Genomic DNA, 24,728 nt, shown 5'->3' with positions numbered 1-24,728 from the left:
ATGTCTTGATAAAACGTCGAAACAGAACAAAAATTTCCTTTCAGTAGCACCTTAGAGACCAACTAAGTTTGTCATTGGTATGAGCTTTCCTGTGCATGCACACTTCTTCAGATACACTGAAACAGAAGTTACCAGACCCTTTCATACAGTGAGAGGGTGGGGAGGGGTATTACTCAGAAGGAGGGTGAGAATGGGTGATGGGCTGATAGGTGTGGTAAACCTGTTGTTTGCTTCATAAAAGTCAGAAGTTCTTGTTTGTTTGCTTCTGTGGCTAGAGCTTCCAAATTTCCAGAGCCTACAAAAGAAATGTTTTTGCTGCTGGCAGCTGTGTTTTCATTCCTGTGTTGAACGACTATATTGCCCAATTAATGAAGTATTTCGACAGTAAAACTATCAAACCCATACTGCTGCACAAAAGTATTTAATCTTTAGATTGTGGCCTTGCCCTTCTTTATGGCAGGGAGCAGAAAGAAATATCAGTTGCTGCGCGTGGTTTTCCCACACAGGCATCCAATCGGCTGTGCTGGACTTGATGGGCCACTGGGCTGATCCAGCAGGATTCTTATGTTCTTAAGAATAATGGGGGGGGGGGGGAGTTGATTAAATTGTCGTGTCCTGCTGTATCGACAGAGGCATAAAGCCTACAGATTTTGTGTGCTGCTTTTGCTATGCATCAGAAGCCTCAACCCTAAAATGGTAGGTATTTTGCTTTAAATGAACTGTGGGCGAGAATACTACATTTTTAATCTTGGCCTTATGCTTTGTATAATACTCCATTAAGTCACGAGTTGTTGCTTCTTTTTTTCAGGCCAAGTCATTCACTAAGTCACTCTTTCAAGTACTTCACCATCTCTCCCTTCCTTGGTAGGCGGAGCGGCCGCGAAGTTTCAGCTTCTATCACCTTTTAATCACACCTAAAGCCCCGCCCTTTACCCACTTCCGGAAAGGGCGGGGTGGCGTGGGGAAGGGGAAAAGAAGAGATCAGAGGCGGAGGGGAGGGGGAAGGGAGCTCTGCCTCGTCTTTCCACCCACCCACCCCTCTTCCGATCTCGCGTCCGATAGGCTTGCCCTGCTGTCTGTTAAACCCCGTGAGCAATGAGTGCGGGGCCGTGACGTCAGGCACCACATAGGAAACTCCTCCGCCTTCTTCGCTGGGGCTGGCTCTCGGCGGGGGAGGGGAGGGAGGAAAAGGGGTGAAACAATTTCAAGATGGCGGCGACTGAGGCGCGGATAACAATGGAAAGCGGGAGGCTTGGGTGGCTCCGGGCCTGAGCTGGGGTCGGGGCAGGAGTGAGGGAAAGTCGGCGGCGCGTCGCCAGGCTCCCGGCAGGAGGCGGGGCGGCCCCGGCCTGTAAAGGGTGGCGGCAGCGGCAGCGAGGGAGGAGGAGAAGGACGACGACGACGACTACAGGGGAAGAGAGCCGAGGCTGTGAGGGCTGCCCGGTGTCTCTGGCCGCCAGCCATGGCGGAGTGAAGCGGCCGCCTGGTCTCTCGCGTTGCCTTTCTCGCCCTCGGCTCATGGTCCTGCCCCCCTGCCCCATGGCGGAGTTCGTGGTTCCGCGACACAGCGCGGTGATGGAGCGGCTCCGCCGGCGGATCGAGCTGTGCCGGCGGCATCACAGCGCCTGCGAGTCCCGCTACCAGGCCGTGTCTCCGGAGCGGCTGGAGCTGGAGCGCCAGCAGACCTTCGCCCTCCACCAGCGCTGCTTGCAGGCCAAGGCCAAGCGGGCCGGGAAGCACCGCCAGCCGCCTCTGCCTCCCCCGGCAGCCGCTCCGCCGGCCGCCCCGTCCCAGCCGCCTCCCCCTGCTCCGGCCCCGGGCTCCGGGGGCTCCTCTGCCTCTACCTCCGCTCCTCCCGACAGGCCTGGAGTCAACGGTCTGGACGCCGACACCGCGGGCGGTGAGCAGCATCAGCAGCACGGCCGGAGCAGCGCCCTCATCGCGGTAAGGTCCCAGCTGGTGGGCCTCGGGGTTGGTTTGGGCTTTGCCCGGGGGAATCCGCGCCACCCCTTGAAAAGGACCTGTAGGGCCGTGAAGGCTGAGGCCGGTGGTCAGAAAGGAGTCGTAGCTTGGAGTGAACTTTCCTTTAATGAGGCTGGAGAGGTTTGAGGCCTCCTTCAGAGCTCGAGTTCCTCATATTGGGAACAAGATAAGAGGATGTTTGTTTCCACCTCCCCTCGGGCCGCTCCAGCTGTGCATGAAAGAGAAACTTGATTGTTTGCTCTGATTCCATCTACCCCATTCCCCGGAATATATAAAAATATATATAGTCTCTTCTCTTCCAGCTTATTAAGGCAGCGTACATATGTAAATAGTCATTAACGAAAAAGCGGGGATCTCTAGCAAAGTATGTAGGAAAAGTAAGCAATGGTAGGCTTCCAGTTCTGTTATGAGCAAAATAAAGGGTAATGCGATTCTTTACTTCCTTTAGCGTTGATATATCCTGGCTTTACAGCGAAATGTGGCATGAGAATGATCCATCCAGGCAGGCAAGTTTGTGAAATGTTCTTGAAGCTCTGCTCATGCCCAGTGTAACAAGCCTGTGCAGATAGTTGTTTGTCAGAAAAAATAAGGACTATTTCTCCCTTTGATATATGTATTGTGTTTTATTCCAAGGATCTTAGAGTGGTTCACATGGGAGACACTGTTTTTATTTTCACAGCAACATTGTCTGATAGGTTACTGTATGTGAGCAACTGGCCTAGTCCCTGCCATACTGGCTATGTAACAGAGGGGGAGCTTCAGTATGAAGAGTTTTTAAATGGGGGTTTAGGGACCAACTTGGAGACTGGTATGGAATGTCTGCATACACAGAAATTGAGAATTTTACTCCATATAGTGGAGCCTGCTTGTTCTGGTTTTCTAAGCATATTGGTCCAGTGACTCAATCCACCACATCATGTGTATGAGTTGGTGGAAAATGAAGAAGACTGCTTATGACTTTTCCTGCTGTGGGTTTAAAGATGTAAAGATAATACCTGTCTTCCCTGTAAAAGGGTAGGTTTTGCTAACTTTCCCTATAGAATCAGGTCGGTGTTTTGGGACTGAAGCAAGGTGTAGAAAAATCACACAAAGTTAGATGGTGTGTTAAGAAAGCCACAAATAAGAAACAGTAAAGCTGTTGTGGGTAATCCCAAACAGCTGTAGGTGACTATGTTTCATGTTCACTTTGAGATGATGCCTTTGAGTTTGGGTTTGCTCGCCTTTGATCCAGTGTTAGAAACTTAGATATATAAGCTAGGCGCCAAATGGTTCCTTAAACCAGGGCTACATTTGCCAAAACATAATGCCTAGTTGCCATTTTGGGGGTAGACTGCTCAAAAGTAATAATTTTCAGTATGACTTTCTGGCTCCTGAAATTCATTCTGATTGTGCAGATAAAATATAGTAGATAGAATTGCTAGTGTGTAAAAACAGTCAAGATCCAAGGATGCCCAGGCACACACTCCAGATGGTGGAGACATCAGGCGCCATCCTGGCACCCAGGCATCTTCACTTGGTCACAAGTGGCCGATAGCCAGGTGCAAAATGTGCCTGGTGCCTGGCAAATTTTGAACGCTGCTTTGATCACAACTGAAAAATAACATGAAGCTGCAACTGTCTATTCAGCCTAGCACCAGTGCTTCAAGGTCTGAAGTAGTGGCATTTCCTAGTATTAACTTCTGTGATTATTTCACCAGGATTTAAACCTGGGACTTTTAGACAGGCAAATCACTGTGCTGTGGCCTCTCCCAAATAAGTATCAAAATTTTGGACTCCTATTGGAATTGACCGTAACTTTTGTGTTGAAATAGTGAAGTATAATTCCAGATACACTGGAGAGGTAGTATGCTATAAATTTGTTGGGATTTTAGTTCTCCAAGTTTTTCCTCATGTACCCTTACTTGTGCTTTATGTTATAGCTCTGTGAAAGGATGGGTAAAGACTCAGAAACATCACATAAGCATATTTTCATTGTCTTAAGTAAGGGTTGAATGTTTGTGCATTTCTAATGGATTCTTAGAATTTATTAATAAACATTGTAATCTGAGTTGCATTTTAGCAGCCTTGAAGAGAAGGACATGCTTTGGGGAAAGTTGTTTGCTTATGTTATTAGTTGTAGATAGTCCCTAGGTCAAAATAAGCAACCATATATCAGATTGTATCCAAAGGGCATATTTTTTCCAACATTGCTCCTTTCTTTAGGTGTAATATTTTATCATTTAAATACCTAAACCAAATTAATTACAGCAGGAACAATATGGTTGGGGATTATCCAGTGAATCCCCACCCCCAATGTACAATACATTAATTTTCTAGCAAAGCACTGGACTTGGTTCCTCTTCTAGTTCTTTTCAAATAATCATCTAAGCTATCTCCCAAGTGCATTTGTACAAATGCATTAATAATAGAGCTGTAGCACTTTTTCATAAGCAAGGCCCATTAAATCCAGCATCCTCTCTTCAGTGTCCAAGCCTATGGGAAGCCTGCAGGCAGGATCTGAGTGCAGCAGCGAGCTCCCTACTTGTGAATCCCAAAAGCTGGTATTTATAGATATACTGCCTCTGACACTGAAACATGTTATTTTTTCCTACAAAATGTACATTTTAAAAACTGTGTGCCTTCAACCTTTAGGGTAGATAAAATGTTACTAATCTATGCTTCAGTTTTATCACCAGTGGCTATTGGCAAGTCTCCAGTGGGTAAGATTAAGTGGGAAGGAAGAAGTATTCTCTTTATTGGTCACTGAATATTTGGCTAGAAAAATGAAAGTAAAAATTAAAATCGCTCACATTCCTTGTAATATATTGCTATTTATTCTTGATACAAGAGATTGACATATCTAATCTTGAATTTCTTCTGTACCTGAGCTCACAGTGATACTGAAAACAAAGAAAGTTAACTATTTTAGTAAAGTTAAAGTGAATTGCCAAGCTGTTGAGGTCAGTATGGTTAACAACACATCTGAAAGATGCATCCAAAATGATACTAATACTCTTAGTAAGCTAGGGAATGAGAAAAGGAACAAACCAGGTAACCCTTTCTATGACATTTTAGGTTGTGATCTTTGCATCTGGTAGAGTCAGGAGTTGCCTGCCCTATTAGTCATTTGTCTGTTTTAGAATTTGGCTGGACAGAGCTAGGACATAGTCAGAAGGATGGGTCACTTTAATCTTTTTCTGGCAGTGAGGTTGTAAGAAGGCCCTGTGATCTGACAATGTCTTAAATGGTATGTGTCCCAGATAGAAGGTTGTTCAAAACTTTGTAAGAAGAGCTTGGTAAATTCTTTGATACTTTAAACTTTATGTTGTATTTCAAAGTGTACACTTTAAAATACACACTTCAGAAAGGAAAATGGCTAAGAACATAAAACATAACTCTATAACTTTCTGTTTTATACATATTTTGCATTGTATCCAATGCTGTCAGTGCATGAACAGAACAGATTTCCACTCACACAACTGGAGCTCACTTCCCTCTTTTAACCCCGCAGTCCTCACACACGCTAAAAAAACTGCTTTGTAGGTTTGGGAGACCGCCAGAAAACATTTTGGGGTGTGGAGTTGCAGTGGGTAGAAGAAGGTGATTCCTTGTTGCTCTAGTACAGGGGTGCCCAAACTTTTTTCAAAGTGGGAAAGCGGGCCAGATTTGATGAAGTGAACATGCATGAGGGCCGACCAAAGTTGTTGAGCTTTTTTTAGGATTATTGAAGTTGTTGAGTAGCAGTGTTGGGTTCCACCCTTTATTGTCAGAAAAGTAAGTGTTAAGCAGAGCAATTGAATCTTCCATAGAGTTAGAAGGGACCCTGAGGATCATCTAATTCCTGTACACTATGCCAATATTTCACATACACCCTGTAGCCCTGATGCTGCCTTTCCAAAGCTGGGTAAGCAAGTTGCAAGTCTCTGGTACAGTCCTATAGCCCTCACATCTCCTTCTCAAAGTTCAGTGCCTTGCTTACCCACAAAGACAGCACATCTGCATGAGGGCTGGGGGGGGCATCAAATGTTGCTGAGGGCCACCAAAAAAGGCTTCGAGGGCCATGCATTGGACCACCCTGCTCTAGTATTTTCCCTTAAGCCTTTTGGTTTTGAATTTCCACATCACCTGATTATTTTCAGGTGTTGATATCTATGCCAAAAGGAAAGCAAAAGGGTAAGAAAAGCCTGATTAGACCTCTTAATGACCTTCTAATGACTAACTGTTTTTAACATTGTGTTTTAATTGTTGTAACTCGCCCTGAGATGTTAGGGTGAAGGGTGGATACTAACAACTTTATGCTTACTTTTGAACAGTTGGACCATACACAATGTGACCATATAGTATGGGTTAAACTTCTAATTTTTAGATGATCTACAATCTATATTTTAACAGAAAAAAAGCACTTATATGGCTATAAGTACCATACAATCTGGTTATCTGCCCTTTCTGGTTTAGCAACAAGGAACTAATGTGCAAACTATATGCTTGATGGTATTTCTCACCATCAAGGTTTTTCTTTCAAACCAAACAATATTCTTAAGCACTGCTGGAAGTGATGTGGATGGATCTGCCCCTATTTTTGAGCAGTCAAACTCCAAATTGCTTTACCATTAAGTGTGGTAATGAGCAGAAGTTGGGGACATTTTATCAATGAATAAGATACCACCACAACTGAAAATTATGTCAAACCTTACATCCTTAGTTGCCTTTCCACAAATGGAATGGTTTCTTCTGTTCATGAAAGTGACATGAGTCCATCCACCTCCCATGCTGTTTCAGAGGATCCGCCAGCCTTCTGGAAGAGATTTTACTGGGGCACAGGCAAATATCACCTTTCCCCACTTCTGGTAGTCAGGTAGTGGCAGTACCCCAGGTGTGGACTTGCACTCATAGGAACTTAGAATCTAAGTCCCTCCCTTGTTTATGTTGAGGCAAGGAACAGATCCAGCAGAGGTTCTTTGCTGTGGGAAGAGAGAGGAGCAGCAATTGCAGTGATTCCTCATTGCCCCAGCATCTCTCATTAGCATTTCCCTTGCTTTTCTGGAGGCCCTCCCTCCCCACTCTGAAACAGCTTTTCAAGGCACACAAGTGGCTGCAAGCACCAGCAGAGCTCCAGTGAGCACATTAGGGTTGAACCCTATGGAAATTATGTTCTGTGTTTATTAAGATTGTGAGCACCTTTTTAAAATTTAACCAGTATATATCCTTTCCCCGTACTACTGTTGGTACTGACAACTTGAATCACTTGCAGGCAAGAGCTGTATGTTGTCAACAAGAACACTGTTTGCTTTTTATTGCTTATTAGTGTACTGAAACATAAACAAGTTTTAATTAAAGTACCCTCGCAATGACGATGATCCTGTTGTGTGTTCTGAAATTAATGTTCTCCCTTTTACATGTAGGCACTTACCAACAAAATAGCGGTATCTACATGTTTCTGTACTATTCTCTCATCAGAGGTCTGTCATTGACCTTACTCACTTCTGTAGTTCAGGGACTCATGGTTTGGTATACATAGGTGAACTTGGGACCCAGAAATTTTGCAGGCAGTGCCACTGCCCCAAGCAGTTGTATCCATCCTGACTGCGAGATTTTGTGATTGATTAGAGACAGGACAGTACTGATAGCAGTTACATTGCCTGTAAGCTGTGTGATAGTTGCCTTCCAGGCATGCCTAAGATCTGCTTTGGCTGCCTGAAGTAATGCAAGGTGTGGAGGTGGAATGACTGCAGACCATTTTGTGGGATTACACACACAATTGCTTTCAGTGCTTGGATAGAAGTTTCTGCTAACAAGCTGATTAACTTGTTGCACAACAAGTTGAGGTAGGGTGTTGTTTACTGGTCTGTCTGCTATTGGCAGTTTAAATGCTGTCTTCTCGCAAGTCTCATTTCATTCTACTGTAATGGTGTTTTCTGTGATATAAAGCACTCAGAGCAACTAGTAATGCTGTTCGACTTTAAAAGAGGTGGACCAGCTAGCATTTTATTTCACAAGTCACAGAAGTTCTGATTTTAAAAAAAAGTTTTTACTGTAGCTGTGAATTAACCTATTTTTCCGTCTATTAGATGACCCCATGTATAAGATGCCCCCTATTTTGGGGGACTCAGATTTAAGAAAATGGGGGGAGATGGTCCAGAGTATAAGACACCCCCTAATTTTTGACATTATTTTTAAGGGGGGGAAACCTAGTCTTATACACGGGAAGTCTTATCACTAATAGGTTGACCTCAGGAATAAAGGCTCTATCATTAAAGTCCGTTCAGATTTGTTTTTTCCTTCAGATAGGTCGTTGTGTGTTTGTGCATTGGGAACAAATTGTTAACATGGTTCTGAATCTGCTTATATTTCAGTGCTGCTAACTGAAGTATGTAGAATATAGAAATAAGTGTTTTAAAATATTTTATATTTACAATATTTTAGAAAACTGTTGATCTCTATTGTAGATCAAATAACATTTGATTAGGGGATATAATTCATATTGTGAACTGCCCTGAGACCCCTGGGTATAGGGTGGTATATAAATTCAATAAATAATAACAACAACAACAATAATAATTGTACTCTTGTAGGAAATAAAGGAATTATCAACACTGTTATTAGCAGATGAATACATTTTTATTGCTCTTCAGACAAATTGTCCAGTATTTCCCTTTTTATTCTGTTCAGAAAGCAGAGAATAGAATATTTTTTAGAAAGACTTATCAGGGTGTTAAATATACACATACTGCTAGAACAATAATTTAATTAATTTTTAATTCAGTGTAATTGTCTGGCATCAATTAAACTGATCAACAGGATGTAGTATCTCGGCAGATAGTATTGAATTATTTTCCAGTTGTTTCCTCTCCTTTGAATTTTCATTTTAGAACAGGTTTTTCTCGCCTTGGCATACTTTGGTGGGGCTGCTATCTGACTCACTTGCCAAACTGTTGTAAACTGCTCTCTGGAGAGAGCTGTACATGGTAGTGTAGATTTTGCCCATTTTTTGTAGACTGCCAAATACATGATTCTTAAAGAATGGAATACAAAGTTCATGCATGTGCAAAGTCATAGAACACTATTGTGATGTTCACAGTATTCTGGTTAAACTGAGACTAATTAAGAGTGATGCACTGTTGCATTCTTTCTTTGTTTGTGTTAAGTTTGCAGTGAAATAGTTTTGTAACACAGAAAAACAAATGAGAACCACAACAGTGTAGAGTGCTCCCATGTAGAGTACCAGGCAGCCATTTCTTTCCCCAGAATTCTCTTTTCTGCTGCTGACCTGCATCCAGCTTGTAGCATTTTGTAGCCACTGAGGATGCTCAGTCCTTATTGTGTGTTTTTGGAGAGTGTATTTTGCTCCCTTAGGGGGGGGTCCCCTCAAGTAAGCTGATAGCGCCCTCTTGTGGGTGAATGGTGTTTTTTTTGCTACATACAGATCATCCCTAGAGAATGAGTTTGTAACTAGTAGTATAAGATTTATTTATTATTATACAGTAGCTCATTCTTAAGTGAAATTATTGCAAGTGAGTTCACTCTACACTTGTAGCTGTATAATTTGAAATAGAATTCCTTTCAAGAGTTATAGTGAAGGGGAAACTTGGACAAGTACAGTTTCTTTTATTACTACCGTACTATGATGTTTAAATCAGGCTTATAAAAGCCACAAAGCTAAATGTGGACATGTTTGGCAGTGTGCCAGGAGCATCAATAATAATAATAATAAATTTTATTTATATCCCACCCTCCCCAGCCGAAGCCGGGCTCAGAGCGGCTAACATCAAATGTATAATACAGTAACATAAAATCAGACAATCAATTAAAATACATCCTCAAGTTCTTGTTTTTGGCTGTCTGACTGGGACTGCAATATAGTGGGATTGATGAGCACCTGGCAGGTGACAAGTTGTGAAGGTCTGAAAAGTTAGTAAAGTGGCACAAAAATCCCAGCTCACAAAAGCAGCCACTAGAACTAGAGTGAATATACAATTGTTTTTGCAAATAAGCTGGAAAATGCACCATCTGAACTAGCTTGAAAATCAAAATTAAGAAGTTTGACCTAAGATGCTTCCTCAAAGCCACTTAACACAAGATGGTTTTCACATCCAGATGGCAGTATCAAGTAGGAACAGTAAAGTATAAGTTGTGACAAGGGCACATGTATCTGTTTTTTCTACATTTGGGCACATATAGAAGCTTTGTAAGCTTTTTGCACCTAGCAAAACAGATAATATGCATTTGTCCCAATGTTAAAGTACAATATTACTTCATTGCACTAAAGTGATATTCTAGTAGAAAAATGATTTTGTATAACATATCCCTTTAGATCAATGGTTGCATTTCAAATTAGTGCAGGCTGCTCACAAAAAACTTATATCAGTACAAATCTCAAATATTTCACTGACTCACTGTAGTTTTGTATAACCACAAAAAAATGAAGGATCTTTTCAACGCAGAGTTAGAAAAATGGATGAAGTTGCCTCAGTCTTAAATATTGACAGACTTTGCTTCTTTTTTAGAGGACTCCGATGATAGGACTTCCCCCCTACTACTTATACACAGGCTATACTTTAAAATAGTTTTTATCTTCTTAGGGCAGGTTTACTTAGGATAAGCAGAGGCTTTCATTTTCTCTTCTAATATGTATACAGTACAGCATTTTTCTACAGTACTTTGTGTGCTAAAGCTCTTTAGCAGTATGCAGATTGTATCCAATTCTGCTGTCCTGCTCACCCAGCAGACCTGCACAGTGAAACTTTCCTCCTCTCCTTCCAGCCCCCATGCCCCCTCAAAATCTGCCCCAGAAGGTTGGAGCACCCTCCAGATCAGATTTTGGGAGCGCACGGTGAGAAGAGGGGGAAGTCTCATTGTGCAAGTGCAAATCCCCTTGCGTAGTGTTGAGTGCAACTCGGACTGTATAGACATAACATCTTCCAGAGGAGTAGCCATGTTAGCTTGCTGCAGAGAAAACAACAGTCCTGCTGTACAGACTGAATTTGTGGCCATTTAGCCTCACTGGTTTTTTTCTTTGTGTTTGTGTGTGTAGTGGGCAGTAGTCCACAAAAGCTTATAACAGAAACAATCTGTTAATATATTAGATGTCACAGCTCTTGTTCTTTTGCCGAGGTAAGATTGTAGTAGGTAAGATTCCATTACCTTAAAAATTGGTAGAAAATCTTTTTTTGCAACTGATCCATGGGAGAAGAGATTACTTATTAATATTGTAGTTTGAGGATAGTACCAGGGAACAAATAAGACATTGTGGACTTAAAGGGCTAAACAAATTGCTGTTTCCTTTAGTTACATCTAGAGGGCACTACAAAATAAGAAATTGCATCATAGCTCATGAACAGAGCATGGATCTTCAAATGCAATTGCTGTGGGAAGAAAATGTTCACTAGTAAATTTATCATCTTGTGCTATAGGAACATAGACCAGTTAGTTTGTAGTCAGATAAGACTAAGGAAATGAAAATACATAGCAAAAGTTGATTTTACAAATTGTGTGGAGTAGGTCAGCAATGTGGTCTGCCTCCGAAAATCTAATAGTAACTGAAAGTAATGCATGTTTACGTGTTCTTATATGCGTTTCACTGAAAATACTGTTGCATGGGTTTGGAAAATTACAAGGTAGTAATATTTTATTGATGGGCAGGAGGGTCACCAAAATGCAAATAATATGATAATTGAAAATACAGGAAGTTCAATATCTTCTTAGTTCTTATTTATTATGATTGTATTCTGCCCTTGAACCCAAAGGTTCTCTCCAACTGAAGGTAGTTAACTTTAAATGGGGAAAAATATTGATCCAATGGAGGAATAAAACAATAACCAAAGGAAAAGGGGTAGAGGAGCACTGACATAGCATATAGGTGAAAATTGGATAAGAGTTTAATAATCAGTTAAACAACACTGCTTGAAACGCTTGCCAAATCCACTGAATTTCTTTGCATTCCCTGTTGTGCCACATAACTAGGCCTCTTATAGAGAATTTTAGAATGTCCTTAAAGCAATTCTTAAATATAGGTGTACATTGTGTTGTCCAGAACTGTACCGCATCTTGTTTTGCTACTAATTATTACTTGCATTCCATTAAATAGTAGGTTTTTTTTAAAAAAAGTACCCACATTATAGGAATATGTTCCTGAATTAAAACATTTGAATGAGAATTCTAGTATTGGAAACAAAGCTAAATTGTTTTGCTACTTTTTCTAAATAGATTTAATGGTGCAGCAATTCCAAAAATACAGACAACACTTGCTGGTGAAGTTCTACGGATTATTTGTTACATGCTAGAGATGCTGAAATGTCCACAAGGGGGTAAAATGGGGGTCAAGACTCTAGGGAGTATGAAATTCAATTTCCTGCTTAATAAGCCAATTTCATTGGTCAATTGATGAGATTTGTGTTGAGTGCAACCTTCCATTGCTGTTATATAATATTTTGCACCAAATACAATCCTCTCAGGTTTGGGGCTACCTGAAATAAACTGGTATAAAATTACACCTTACCTCAAGAGGAAAGTTTGAATGTTTAAAGTAAGTCTAGTGCCTTCAGGAAAAACCCAGTCTTTTGAGGTAAACAGATCTGTAATTGCTTCTGTTAAGCTTTTTATATTTCTTGGAACACTAGTCTGCTGTAAATTTGTAATATCCCTCCCCCCAATTATTATAATAAAATTCTGAAGAGGAATATTATCTACTCTGAATCATTTCTCTTCTTTTTTAAAGTTGGAAGTTAAAGTGTAGATTTGTAAATGCTTGCCTATTAGTCATAAAAACATAGGTTGGTTGAGTGGCGAATTTTCTGAGGAGCATAATGCAGCTTGCTACTAGACTGTGGTGAGTAGCAATAGTAGCAATTATCCTCAGTCAACTTTTTTTTGTGTGTCAAACTGTATCATCTGTAGCTTGTTTGCTCCATGGTGAGCTTTGTTCTGCCATGACCTGCTGTGCTGGTGAAGTGCTATTACAACTGTATATTCTACTGTAAAAGCCTGAGTAATTGTTTGAGTAGAAGGGCAAAGCGAGCTGTGAATTGGTGGACAGCTCTTGCATGGCTGCCTTGTGTTGCAATGCAGGCCAGCCCTGTGGGAGTTGCATGTACGTGCTCTTTTGCAGCATTAGCCCTTTAGAGTTAACAGGTACATTGTTTGTAAATTCTAAAAACATTTATGTATAATTATTTTATTTTGTTATATGGGGCTTCCAGTGCTCTCCCATACAAGGGATTGATCAGGTCTAAAGCTGCTTCAGCATTTCTGTAATCTGATGCTTTCAGACTTTTCACTGAGTTCTCAGGTTATACTTCATAATGGTGTTGGAGCCCAGGCAAAGAAAGCATTGTCGGGGGGATGTGGGGGAAAGATATCCAAGGTTGCCTTAGGTGTTACCTTGAAAGATGCAAGTCTTGTTGCATTTTTGTAACTCCAAAGCAAACAGGTTTTTAAATCACATGGTTTTAAGTAGTTAAAGAAAAGGGGATTTTATTCCCCTGCAATTTTTCAACTGCAGTGAAAACGATGATGCTTGGTAGCTAAAAGAATGATTTCTAGACTAAAAAACCAAAATGGCACTTGGTGTGAGGTATAAAACTAATTTAGAACTGTCTCTCTTTCAGCAGCTTCATGAAACAGTCAAAAGGAAACTTGATAGTTCCGTTTCACCGCAGAATGGCGACCAGCAGAATGGCTATGGGGACATGTTTTCTGTTCCCAAGAAATTGCGTCATGATGATGGTCTTGTTGGATTGAGTGGCTCCTCTAATGGAATCCCTCCTGCATCACCTCTGCACCAGCTTGACAGCAAATCTTCTGGTGGAGACACCTTACAGCTTAATGGAAAACATTCCATGGGTCTAGATGGCATCAACAAAAAGTGTCTGCCAGACTCTAACCTTCAGCTGAATGGAAACAGTGATGCTGATGACCCCTTTGCTATGGTTATTAACAAGGAGCTTAAACAAGAACCAGATGACCTTCCTTGTATGATTACGGGACCAGGAAGTTCAATATCTCAGAATAATTTGATGTCTGATCTTAACCTTAATGAGCAAGAGTGGAAGGAGCTCATTGATGAACTTAACAGATCCGTGCCTGATGAGGATATGAAAGATCTATTTACAGAAGACTTTGAGGAAAAGAAGGATGTTGATGCTTCAAATTCAGCTGCACAAACTCCATTACCACAGGACATCATTATCAAGACTGAATTTTCCCCAGCAGACTTTGAACAAGAGCAGATGGGATCCCCACAAGTCAGATCTACTTCTGCAGGCACAACGTTCATTGGTACCTCTTCTGTTAGTGCTGCTTCTCCATCAGTTAGTAATTCTCAAACTATGGTTCAGCCTTCCAGTCAGTCAGTAGCTGAAAATTCCAACCAGTCCATGATGCAGCAGTCAAGCCAGTCTCAGAATATTCAGAGGCCTCTTCCTAGTTCATTGTTATCTGGTCAAAATACAGGGGGTGCCAAAGAGATGTCATCTGCTAAACAGCTTCAACAGATAGCTGCTAAGCAGAAGAGAGATCAGCTGTTGCAGAACCAACAGCAAGTCCATCAACCCAACCAGATTCCTAGCTGGCAGCAGTCTGGACCTTCACACAGTCCATTAGCTGTTTCATACACTATGGAAAATCCCACTAGCCCTTCAGTTTACCAACAGGACTTCAATAACCAGAAACTCATGATGTCTAGTATGCCAAACAAGAGTTCTCCGAGGGCTGGAGTTAATTATCATGGTGGAAATATGTTAAGCCATCAGCCAAACAGCTTAAACCAGAACTCTGTATCTAGTCAAAACTCTGTGCTAGACTATGGGAATACGAAACCTCTTTCACATTACAAAGAATGCGGTCAAGGAGTTACAGTATCTGGACAGAACAAGTCTCCAATGTTGGCATACATGCAGCAGCGTCAGCAACCCACTCTGCCTCATATGAGCGATGAGCAGAATGGGATGTTTGTAATGAAGAAGTCTGGAAATACTGCTTATAGACCTCTAGGGCCACACAGCCAGGTAAGTGTTTGAAGTAGAAGGTTTGGTAATCGTAAATGAGGAGGGCTGAATAAGTAGAGCAGCCATGCAAAGTAGTTCCATTGTAAGGTGCATATTTTAGAGCTTAATGTAAAATAGTACACTGGACATGACAAATAGCAACAGTCTTAATTGAGAAAGAAACATACTGTTTCTCATATTCTCTGAAAAGATAAATGCCACGATAATATACTATTTCTGTTCCAAAATAGTCACTGCAATGATCTTTATAAACGGGTACAGTTCTTCAAGATCTGATAAATAGGATCTAATTAAATTTTAGGAAATCTTTTTATTGCTCTGATTATTTTGTTTGAATAGGTATGACTAGGATTGAAGTTTCTTATGTGATATTTCTAGTTACTCTGAAGACTGGAGAAGGGACCCTCATAAGAATATTAGGGGAAGTGTGGTTTTGTTTTATGCAGTCTTAAGATGAGGACTAGACCATGTGAAAAATGAACATAAGATTTTAGCTGCAGTTCATTCATTTTCAGCTTTGTATTCTTGTTAAAGAAAAGCATGCCTAGACACTCCATTGCGGCGGTGCCCATAATCTAGGTTTAAGATGCCATTTAGCTCTTAGCGTTCATATCTCAGTTTCTAACACTGCATATAGGGCTTTATTAGTCTTCATTTCCTTGAAATCATCCAAGGGTAAAGATTGAACCTCACACAGCATATTTATGGGAACCTAGAGCCAGAAAAAACATGCCTCTTAATGAAGATGGATAACTGTTTTGACCAGTGAGGAGATACATTCTATCTCTGGTGTAAATTGTCTAAAAAGCCAACCAGAAATTTGCTTAAAGAATGCTTCCACCTCCTTAATGAATAATATGACTGTTATTACAGTGTAATGTAAGTTATATTGCAAAAGTGGCTTACTTCAGGGGTACCAGATCACATATATTATAGTGGGTACTGTTAAACTGCATCAGAATGTTGGGTTTCCCCCAGTGAGAGCGCAACCCATAGAGGAAATCAATATCTTTTCCTTATTATTGGAAAGTATGTGTGCTGTGTTTCTGTTCAGTGCTGTATTTAATGAATCCTCTTGGTTATAAATGCCCTTTGGGCTTCTTCTCACAATGAGGTTCCTTGAATCCTGTCACTGGATGGTTGCTGCCCCATGCGGCCATTTCATGGATCTTGGCTTACCACTCACTAGACATTAACAGACTCAGACTTTATTGTGTGGTTTTGTTTCAATATCACTGTTAGGATGCACGATTGCTGCATCTTCAGAAGTGGCTTTTAATTTAATGAAGATTTTTATTAGACAGGCTTGCTGTACTTTCATTTATCTTCTTTGCTACATTGTAATAGTTGCTGAAAGCAGAACAGTAGTCACTTTTAAAGACTTTTTGAAAGGGTGATCTTTGTGCTGCTGCTGCCGCCGCCACCGCAGTCCTCCTCTAGCCGTTGGGCTTGAAAAAGCCTAATTGCTAGGAGAGAGAAGGGGGGGGAGAGAGTGTATGCGTGTGCGCGCGCACACACTCACATGTGTTGTGTAAGATATGTATTGTATGTGTATTTGTGCAGTGTGTATGTAGTAAGTCTGTGGTGTGTGTTTGTGCTGTGAAAGCCACACCTATTTTTCTTTGGTAAGTGGCCCCCACAGGTGGTGAAGAGGGACTTTGACCTATACTTCCTCACCCACTTCATAATGTATGGAAATATGCTTCTGTGGTCTCCTGTCTGGTTTGTGCTTTTGCACAAAGGTGGCATCATAATAAGAGAGTGAATTTCAATCAAAACTAAAAGTAAAATTCAATCAAAACTAAAATTACGTTGAGCATCACTTCTTGGCAGATAGCTATGAATATATGAGAAGTCCTCCATCAGAAGCAGAATCATAGATTTAATCCTGTGTTCCCAAATTGAATTCCAGGCTTTCCATCCAATTTATGTGTTTGCTTTTGTAGGATCAAAATCCTTCTGCTGGTGTTCCTCGCATTCCTGTTTCTGTTCCCGGCTCTGGTGTGAATGCACAGTCACCCAATGTTTCCATGGCAGGTAACCATGGCAATCCAGCCTATCTCAACAGCCAGCAGCAAGCAGCTGTAATGAAGCAGCAGCACCAAATGCTACTAGATCAGCAGAAACAGAGGGAACAGCAACAAAAACAACTGCTAATGGAACAACAGAAACAGTTTATAATGGGGCAGAGGCAACTAATTGCTGAACAGGTAGGGGACATCAGAATAAGTGTAACTTTTCCTTTTTGTATTTGTCTTATTATTTTGATGGACTTGAACTCCTTCCTGTTACCTGATTATTGTATATTAAATAAGGTTTTGCTGATTGTATAAGAGCAGCTCAGTTCTGCCTGTTGATAATACTGAAGACTCTCCCTGCTCCACAAGCAAACAGACAAAAATGGAGGGAATTACAGTCACGTATTACAGAGAAAAAGTCACATACCACCTTTCTCCTCTCACTGATATCTTTCATTAGCTCCTGACAAAGCACAGAGGTAAATATGAATTCTTATGCAACCAAAATGGTAACCCCTCCCCGCACAAACAGCAAACTTGAATGGATCTCCAAGGTTAGCAAAAAAAAAAAAAAAAAAAAATCGTTAGAAAAAAAGGATTGTAATAGCACCTCAAACTGGTTTACAAAAAGAATAAAACAATAAATATTAGTAAGCGCAGTTAAAAACAAGTATCCAAAACATTCAAAAATAAAATAAATAAACTAAAATGAAATTAAAACACTCAGCAGCTTCTACATGTCTGGATAAGCTTGCCTAAACAAAAAAGTATTTAGTAGCTCTACAAAGCACTTGGCAGGACCCGCCTATCAGCTTATTGTCAGGGCTTGATAAGCCTCTTGCAAAGTGCTTTGCATTGCTCATCCATTGATGAACAGATTGTCACATCTTGTGAAATGTTTTGAAAGGCACTTTGTTGCAGTTTGATTTCAGACCTTATGGAAAAAAAATGTTCTCCTGATGACATTGTGACATCAAATAAAGAGCCGGAGGGCAGTGCTGCCCACTTGTTAAATTATTCCTGTGAGAGGTGGGGGAGATCTGGCCAGATTCTGTTCTCTAGCCCCCACAGTGCAGTGTAAAAATGGTTCTGGTATACTGTACTACCATATTTATTTAAAATGAAGGTACAGTGGAACCTCGGGTTGCGAACGTGATCCATGCGGGAGGCACATTCGCAACTCGCAGCCCCAAGTCTGCGCATGCTCATGACGTGATTTGGCGCTTCTACGCATGCGTGAAGCATGATTTAGTGCTTCTGCGCAAGCACCAAAACCTGGAAGTAACCTGTTCCGGTACTTCCAGGTTTCGGCACATCCGTAACCTGAAAAAGCGTAACCCGAAGCGTCTGTAAGCCAAGGTACCACTGTACAGCAATGTATTGCTGGAATTCCAAAGGAATGTTTTCATTGTACTTGAAAATGATGAATGAACCTCCTCAGGATTAAATGTCACACTATTCTTCCCCTTGAATAAATTTATTTGAGAGGAGGCATTGCAATGTGGATGTTGAGTCCCTCAAAATACTGCATTTCCTTTACTTTGGAGCATATTTTCTAGAGAGGAACTACAGCACAAAAAATCTGTGAAGAACTTCAGTGAAAAGCAAAATCTGTTATTCTACATTCCCTTCTGTTTTAGATAAAAAGGCTTAACTGTTCTCAAATTCTTCTAGGCAGTTTGCCTAGTGGAATGTCAGTTTATTATTGAGTGGAGCTCATTGTTTTATAGATATGACTCCCTTTCTAGCACCTTCTGTGATATACATGTATTTCTTACGTACTAAGCAGTAGCATTTTTTCTTTAATTGTTTTTATGATGTTATTAATGTGATTGTAGACTGCTTGAGACAGCAATCAACCTATATACAACATTGCTGTTTACATTAAGGCATTGTTTATGACAAAGTTTAGGCTGTGTTTTCTTACAGTCTTGCATCTGCCCTGTTTTAGGAAAAGCAAAGGCATCATCAGGAACAACAGCAACAGCTCCAGAGGCATCTAACACGACCGCCCCCTCAATACCAAGATCAGACACAGAATCCATATCAACAACAGTTCACAGGTAAATGGGACTGTGGGAATGATTTGTGAAAGACTAGCTGGAAAGCAGGAGAGGTGTGTGCAGAAGCAAAGTGTCTTCAGCTTCTATGGATTTGGTCATTAGTTAACTTTAAAATGTCCTTTTACTGCCATAATTCATAATCTTATGCTCTGGATTTAAGTGCTTGGCCTTTTAAAACAAAAACAAAAAACTATTGCATTCATACAAGTTACAGAGGAATCGCTTCTACTGTGAAGTGTGCAAATGATGGATTTATTTTTTTTCTCAGTACTGGTAGCACTGCTAAAGAGAAATGTAAGCTGATAATCTTCCTTACTTGCTACCTATCAATTTAATCAAGTATGTTAATTTTGGGAGGGCTCAGTACTAGGATAGTGGCAGATGAGACAAACTGGATTGGCATATTTTTGCATGTGGTGATGGTAATTTTCATGTTACTGCATATTCACTGTGCATTTCCAACACAGATTGGCTAGCTTTTCAATATGTGCAAGTGACAGCTGTGAATGAGGACAGAGGTTTCCACATCAGTGGTTCATTTGAATTCACCCCGTGTATTGCAGAACTCATGCATTGTTTTCTTTTTTCTTGCCTTGTTAGACAGTTAACAAGACTTGCATAGTGCTCCTGTTCTGCCCTACAACCTCTTCCTCGCTATAGACTTTATAGCAGCACTAATGAAGTAGTCACATATATAATGGTACAGGTTGTCCTGGCCTCAGAGCTTCTTCATTCTCTAATACAGCCAAAGTTGTGCTCCCAGTGTTCTAGTAATTTTGCCTAATTACTGTTATTGCAGCAGCTGAGAAAATAGCTGCTGTTGTGATTTTATCCATGTATCATCCAGTTTACAATTACACTGTCTTGTTTGGGCACATGCACGGTCAGGCGTGGCAAAGCTCATGTGTGAAGGAATGTGACGGTGTCAAGCAACCCTATGTTTGCATTAAATTTAAGTAGCCAGCTCAGATTTATTTGGAACAGTACATAGGTGGCAGTCGTGATTCTACCCTTGCACCACAATGTTCTGTTTAATTAACAGTCCTTATTCCTGTTCTTAGCTGCTAGCTTTGTGATGTGTGAAAGGTGCCACCACCCAATTTTAGTGATTGCCCTCATCCCTCTGCAAATACCACCCTATTCAAGAGGACCCCCTAACTCTTAAGAGAGGTTTTTCGTGGGGCTGCTGGGGGGAGGTAGCAGTGGCAGGAAAGTCACCTTCTGCTGGCACTTCTCAAGGTTTAAGACAATGAGTCCTAATACAGCTACAAAATGTTGCATGCTGCAGTATATGTATAATGTTGCACCTAAACTGAGGATATGTACTGCTTAGTTTTTATAAATGTTGAAACTCTCGTTTTGTGTTATAGGCTCATCTCCAGCGATGGCAGGGGTAAATAATTTAGGCCAGTCTAACTCCAGTAGTCCACGCATGTTTTCTCAGACTCAGAATATGATCCAGATTGGCACAGGACACAGTTCTGTCTCCTCAAGCAGCAGTCAGCAAGATCGAGGAGTAAATCAGTATCCTAGTTTGCAGAGCATTCAGCGAGGTACCTTGTACAACATGGCATCTGGTATGACACAGATGGTTCCACAGCATGCAAATCCAAGTGCCAATGGACAGCCACAAATGCAAAGACAACCCAGTTTGGCACAGGGCACTGCTCTTCCTGCTGGATATGGACAGAGCACCCTAGGAACTGCCAGCATTTCTCAGCAGCACAGTAAAGGAGCACTGAATCCCAACTTATCCAAGCCACAGATGGCAAGGATGCCAACATCTATTGGGGTCCAAAATCAATCATGGCAGCACCAAGGTATGTCAAATATGAACAACCAGGCACAAGGGAACAGTGGTTTAGGGACATTTACTGCCAACTCCACTTTCCATATGCAGCAGACTCACCTAAAGTTGACCAATCAACAGTTTGCGCAAGGAATGCCTCAGGTAAGCCTCAACACCAGCAGGCCAATGACGTCCATGAACTCTGCTGTCTCTGGACAGATGTTGTCATCTATAAGTGCCCAGCAGAGGACAAACCCTCCTACCCAGCAGGCAGTCCCATCACAGCAGGTCTTGCCAGGCATGAATCAAGCTGTCCCAGATATGACTTCTTTCAGCCAGAATCAAAATCAGCAACTGCCTAACAGAGCCAATCTGCATTGTAGTCAAGGTTATCCAGTGAGGACACCCAGTCAGGAACTGCCCTTTGCCTACAGCAACCCATCTGGTAGTAATGGACTGCCGAACTTAACTGGGGATACAGATCTTATAGACACTTTGTTGAAAAACAGGACTTCAGAAGAATGGATGAATGACTTGGATGAGTTGTTAGGGAATCATTAAAAAGAGGTTTGGGGATCCCCCCCCCCAAATCTTTTATTTTTAATTACAACTATCTTTGGACCAAATACCTGTGGAATTGAGAAAATTCACAGGCACTAGTGGGAATGTATTGGAGCTGCCCCCTTCTGGGTCTAACAGCGTGAGAAGTATGCCCCAATTTGATAGGATATAACATTCTCATTTTTGTAGTGGGTCTGGAACACGGCTCATGGAAACAGTCCTGGTCAGTTTGGTGTGCATCCCAGCCAGCCCTTCAGAAGTTTCAATTTTAGCAGTGTTTTTCAGTTGAAGGTTTAAATGCGAACCATGCTGTGGGGATTCACAAAGTAAGCCAGCAAGGAAGACTCAAAATACTCAGTGTTAAGGCAATCGTTTCTACAACTAGTACTTGACAGGTTTCTTGATTCTAACTTGACCTGCAAACTAGTGAAAGTTAACACTCTGCAACCTTTTTCTGAGGAAAGATTGTGCAACACTTTCTTTGCAAAATCTACTCTAGTTTGAGAAGTCGTTCTTCTAGTCTCTAGTGATACTTGGCAAGCAAGATATGAGAGTTCACAATAATAATAGCTGATGGCTTTCTGTGCTGAAGATCATTGAGTGTTAAAACTTGTCCAGCAGTAGGTTGCTAGAGCCCTAAACTGGGGACCTCATCCTCAAAAAGCTTATGGCTTACTAAGCTAAGCAATTTGCACTCTGCTGTGGGGGAAGACTGAGCTCTTGGTTTTTTGATGATTTTTTTTTTAATCGGAGAATCAGCTTAAAATCAAGTGTGCACTTTTTCTATCTCCTTTTTAGCATCCATTACATGAGAACGTTGGGTTGATCACAGCTTATTTCTTCTCTTGGATTCAGAGGGCATTTATAATTAGCAATCTTTTGTTGCCACACATAGGCTGTACCAATGAGAGCAGGATCGGTTACTTTTGGTCAAGCAAGTGAAGGAAGTTTTGTGCCTTGGAAACTGTTACTAACCTGAAAAACTTTGCAATAATGGCACAGAGAGCCTGAGGAAGCGTAATACTTTATTAAAGGTTCTTCCATTGTGAGAGCCCCCATATTTTGGGGAATATTTTTTTTAATGATTTAATCTCTTTAGAAATGTAGACTAATCTCCAGTGAAGCAGATGCTGCTATTTCATCACAGTTCATGGAGACCCCTTCATACATATGTAGGGACAGTCCCATGCAGGGCAAGGAAAAGAGAGAATTGTTCTTAACAGGTTACCAAAAATTCTTCTACTTGCCAACAAACCACCTTTTGCCTTAACCTTTCGTTTATAAAGGTAATAAATTTGAAAGTTGTTTTAGATGCACAGATACCTCTGTTCCCTACTCTGGGTCTGGTTTTGTTCTTTAACGAACAGGACTGTTTACCTCCTTAATTCATCACACCTGTCACTGAGAATCAAAGAATTTTCTTCAGGCCTATTCAGGAGCATCTCTACACAAGAAAAGTGTGAAGATTTGAGTTTGGGATATTTTAGACAGGGAAACGGATAAGGGATACAACAGTTGAACCATAGGAAGGAAATATTTTACTGTATCTGCAGTGTTTTTCTCAGATGTGCACTTTGGAAAAAAAAAATCCGCTTTAACACTACTTTTATTTAATCTTTTCCCAAATTACACATGGATATTAGTTCTGTTTTATATGCTTGCCACCCATGAGTAGTTATGTATGCCATGCTAAACAGATTTTTGTATTGTATCTTGATGGACTGTTGATGGGGGTTAAATTGTGGAAGCTGCATGTTGATGAATGGTTTTACTGCTGAATGTCCAAACTGAAGCAAATCACATTATTTGTATATTTTTAAAACACCATTTTCTAAGAGGCAGCTCATTTTAATGAATGAAACATTGGTATGGCTGATATTATAAGTAAATTAGATTAGAGTTAAATTTACTAATATTTTCGACAAGTCAGCGAGTGAGTGAAATTGTTTGTGAGCTCGGTTTATTAAAAAAAATTGCTCCAAAATGTCACCAGAATATCTTTTAATCTCTGTAGATTTTTTTTGGCCAGGGGCAGAAATGTGTTTTTTGGACACATGCAGGGGCAGGGAGAGGGGTTAGGTATGGAAAAAATTGAACTTGGCTTATGAACAGTTTGGAAATTTTGCACCAGCGTGCCTTCCTTTTCTTACTGGAGGTGTTTGGCGCCTCATAGTTTTTTAATTGTCTGGGTTCTGCTGATTTTTTCCTCTCCCTCAGGCACACTGAAAAATAGCAGGTTTTAAGGAATTAAAGAATACTAAATTCTAGTTGGATCTCCTAAATATAATTTAGGTCAAAAGAAAATGAAACCCCTTGTGTTTCTAATGAGGCAATCAGATTTTGATGTCCAGTAAAATGCTAATGTCTTTTTCAGCTGTGGGCATACGTTGTTTTAACTTTGTTCAGATACAGTTTTAAGCAGAATGGCCTAGAATATTTTTGGCAGTCATAATTGAGTATGGAGGCTGGGTGGGGAAGGGCTAAGTGCTGCCCTTCAGCCACTTGTAGCAGTTCATAAATGAATATGCACTTGAGCTTTGCATTTGCTGCAGCTTTAGAGCAATAAGATGTGGCTCCCCTGAGCTTTACCTAGCCTGCTGCCTCAGCTTTATTTATATACTGTGGTCATGGACAGGTGAAAAGGTGTTCAACATCCACTGCCTTCCAAACCCCCTACAACTGAATCGAAAAGGGTGCTCAGTTTTCTATACTACACATTTTTTGTGTGTAAATAAATGTTTACAGTTTTATATTAAAGATTGAATAAGAGTTAGATCTGAGTGTATATTTTTTACTTTTTATAGATTTTAAAACTATAATTCTTTAAATATATATATATATAATATGTGCGTGCGTGTGTGTGTGTGTGTGTGTGTGTGTGTCGGGGGTGGTTATGATAAATTTTACACTTGTTTAAATGAACAGTTCAAATTTGATGCTAACCTTTTTTTGTCATTGAAATGTATAAAGAGCCCATTAATCCATTTATTTTCTTTAACTACAATTACTGTGGCACACCAAAAAGAAATATTTCACTTCTGTTACGTCATTATAAAAAATAAATATTTTGCTAGTGTATTAAACAAATAGTCGTGTTTTCTGAAGCATCACCTGAACTACATATAGTTTAGCTTTGCTGTGGAGGCTGATTTTAAAAATTCTGGTTCCTTTTATCTGGCAGAAAACAAAAACTCTCTCCCTTTTCTTGAACTAACCCTAATATTGAAAGACAGAACTAAAATATGTTTGAAAGTCAAGACCGCTGTTGTTGTTGTTGTTTAGTATTTCAACAATAGGTAGAAAAAGCTTTTACTAATGTTACCCATTTCTTTCT

At 40.7% G+C, this 24,728-nt stretch overlaps 1 protein-coding gene across 2 annotated transcripts; it reads left to right on the top strand.

Annotated features, from left to right (window-relative positions):
- The first annotated feature begins 1,066 nt into the window (after window positions 1-1,066).
- MAML1 (mastermind like transcriptional coactivator 1) lies at window positions 1,067-24,481 on the top strand. 2 transcript variants are annotated; one of them, XM_083428529.1, is made up of 5 exons: window positions 1,067-1,944; window positions 13,569-14,963; window positions 16,910-17,173; window positions 18,933-19,044; window positions 20,415-24,481. In XM_083428529.1, the coding sequence occupies exons 1-5, from the start codon at window positions 1,519-1,521 to the stop codon at window positions 21,392-21,394; spliced, it is 3,177 nt and encodes a 1,058-aa protein (XP_083284655.1). In that variant the 5' UTR covers window positions 1,067-1,518; the 3' UTR covers window positions 21,395-24,481. The 2 variants fall into 2 exon arrangements, with proteins under 2 accessions (XP_083284655.1, XP_083284654.1); XM_083428528.1 differs by having other exon boundaries at window positions 13,566-14,963.
- The last annotated feature ends 247 nt before the right edge of the window (window positions 24,482-24,728 follow it).

This window comes from Podarcis tiliguerta (assembly GCF_965153285.1).
Source record: "Podarcis tiliguerta genome assembly, chromosome: 2".
NCBI lineage: Eukaryota > Metazoa > Chordata > Lepidosauria > Squamata > Lacertidae > Podarcis > Podarcis tiliguerta.
Note: the sequence above shows the minus strand (reverse complement) of the source record. Positions and strands in the feature narration are given on the sequence as shown.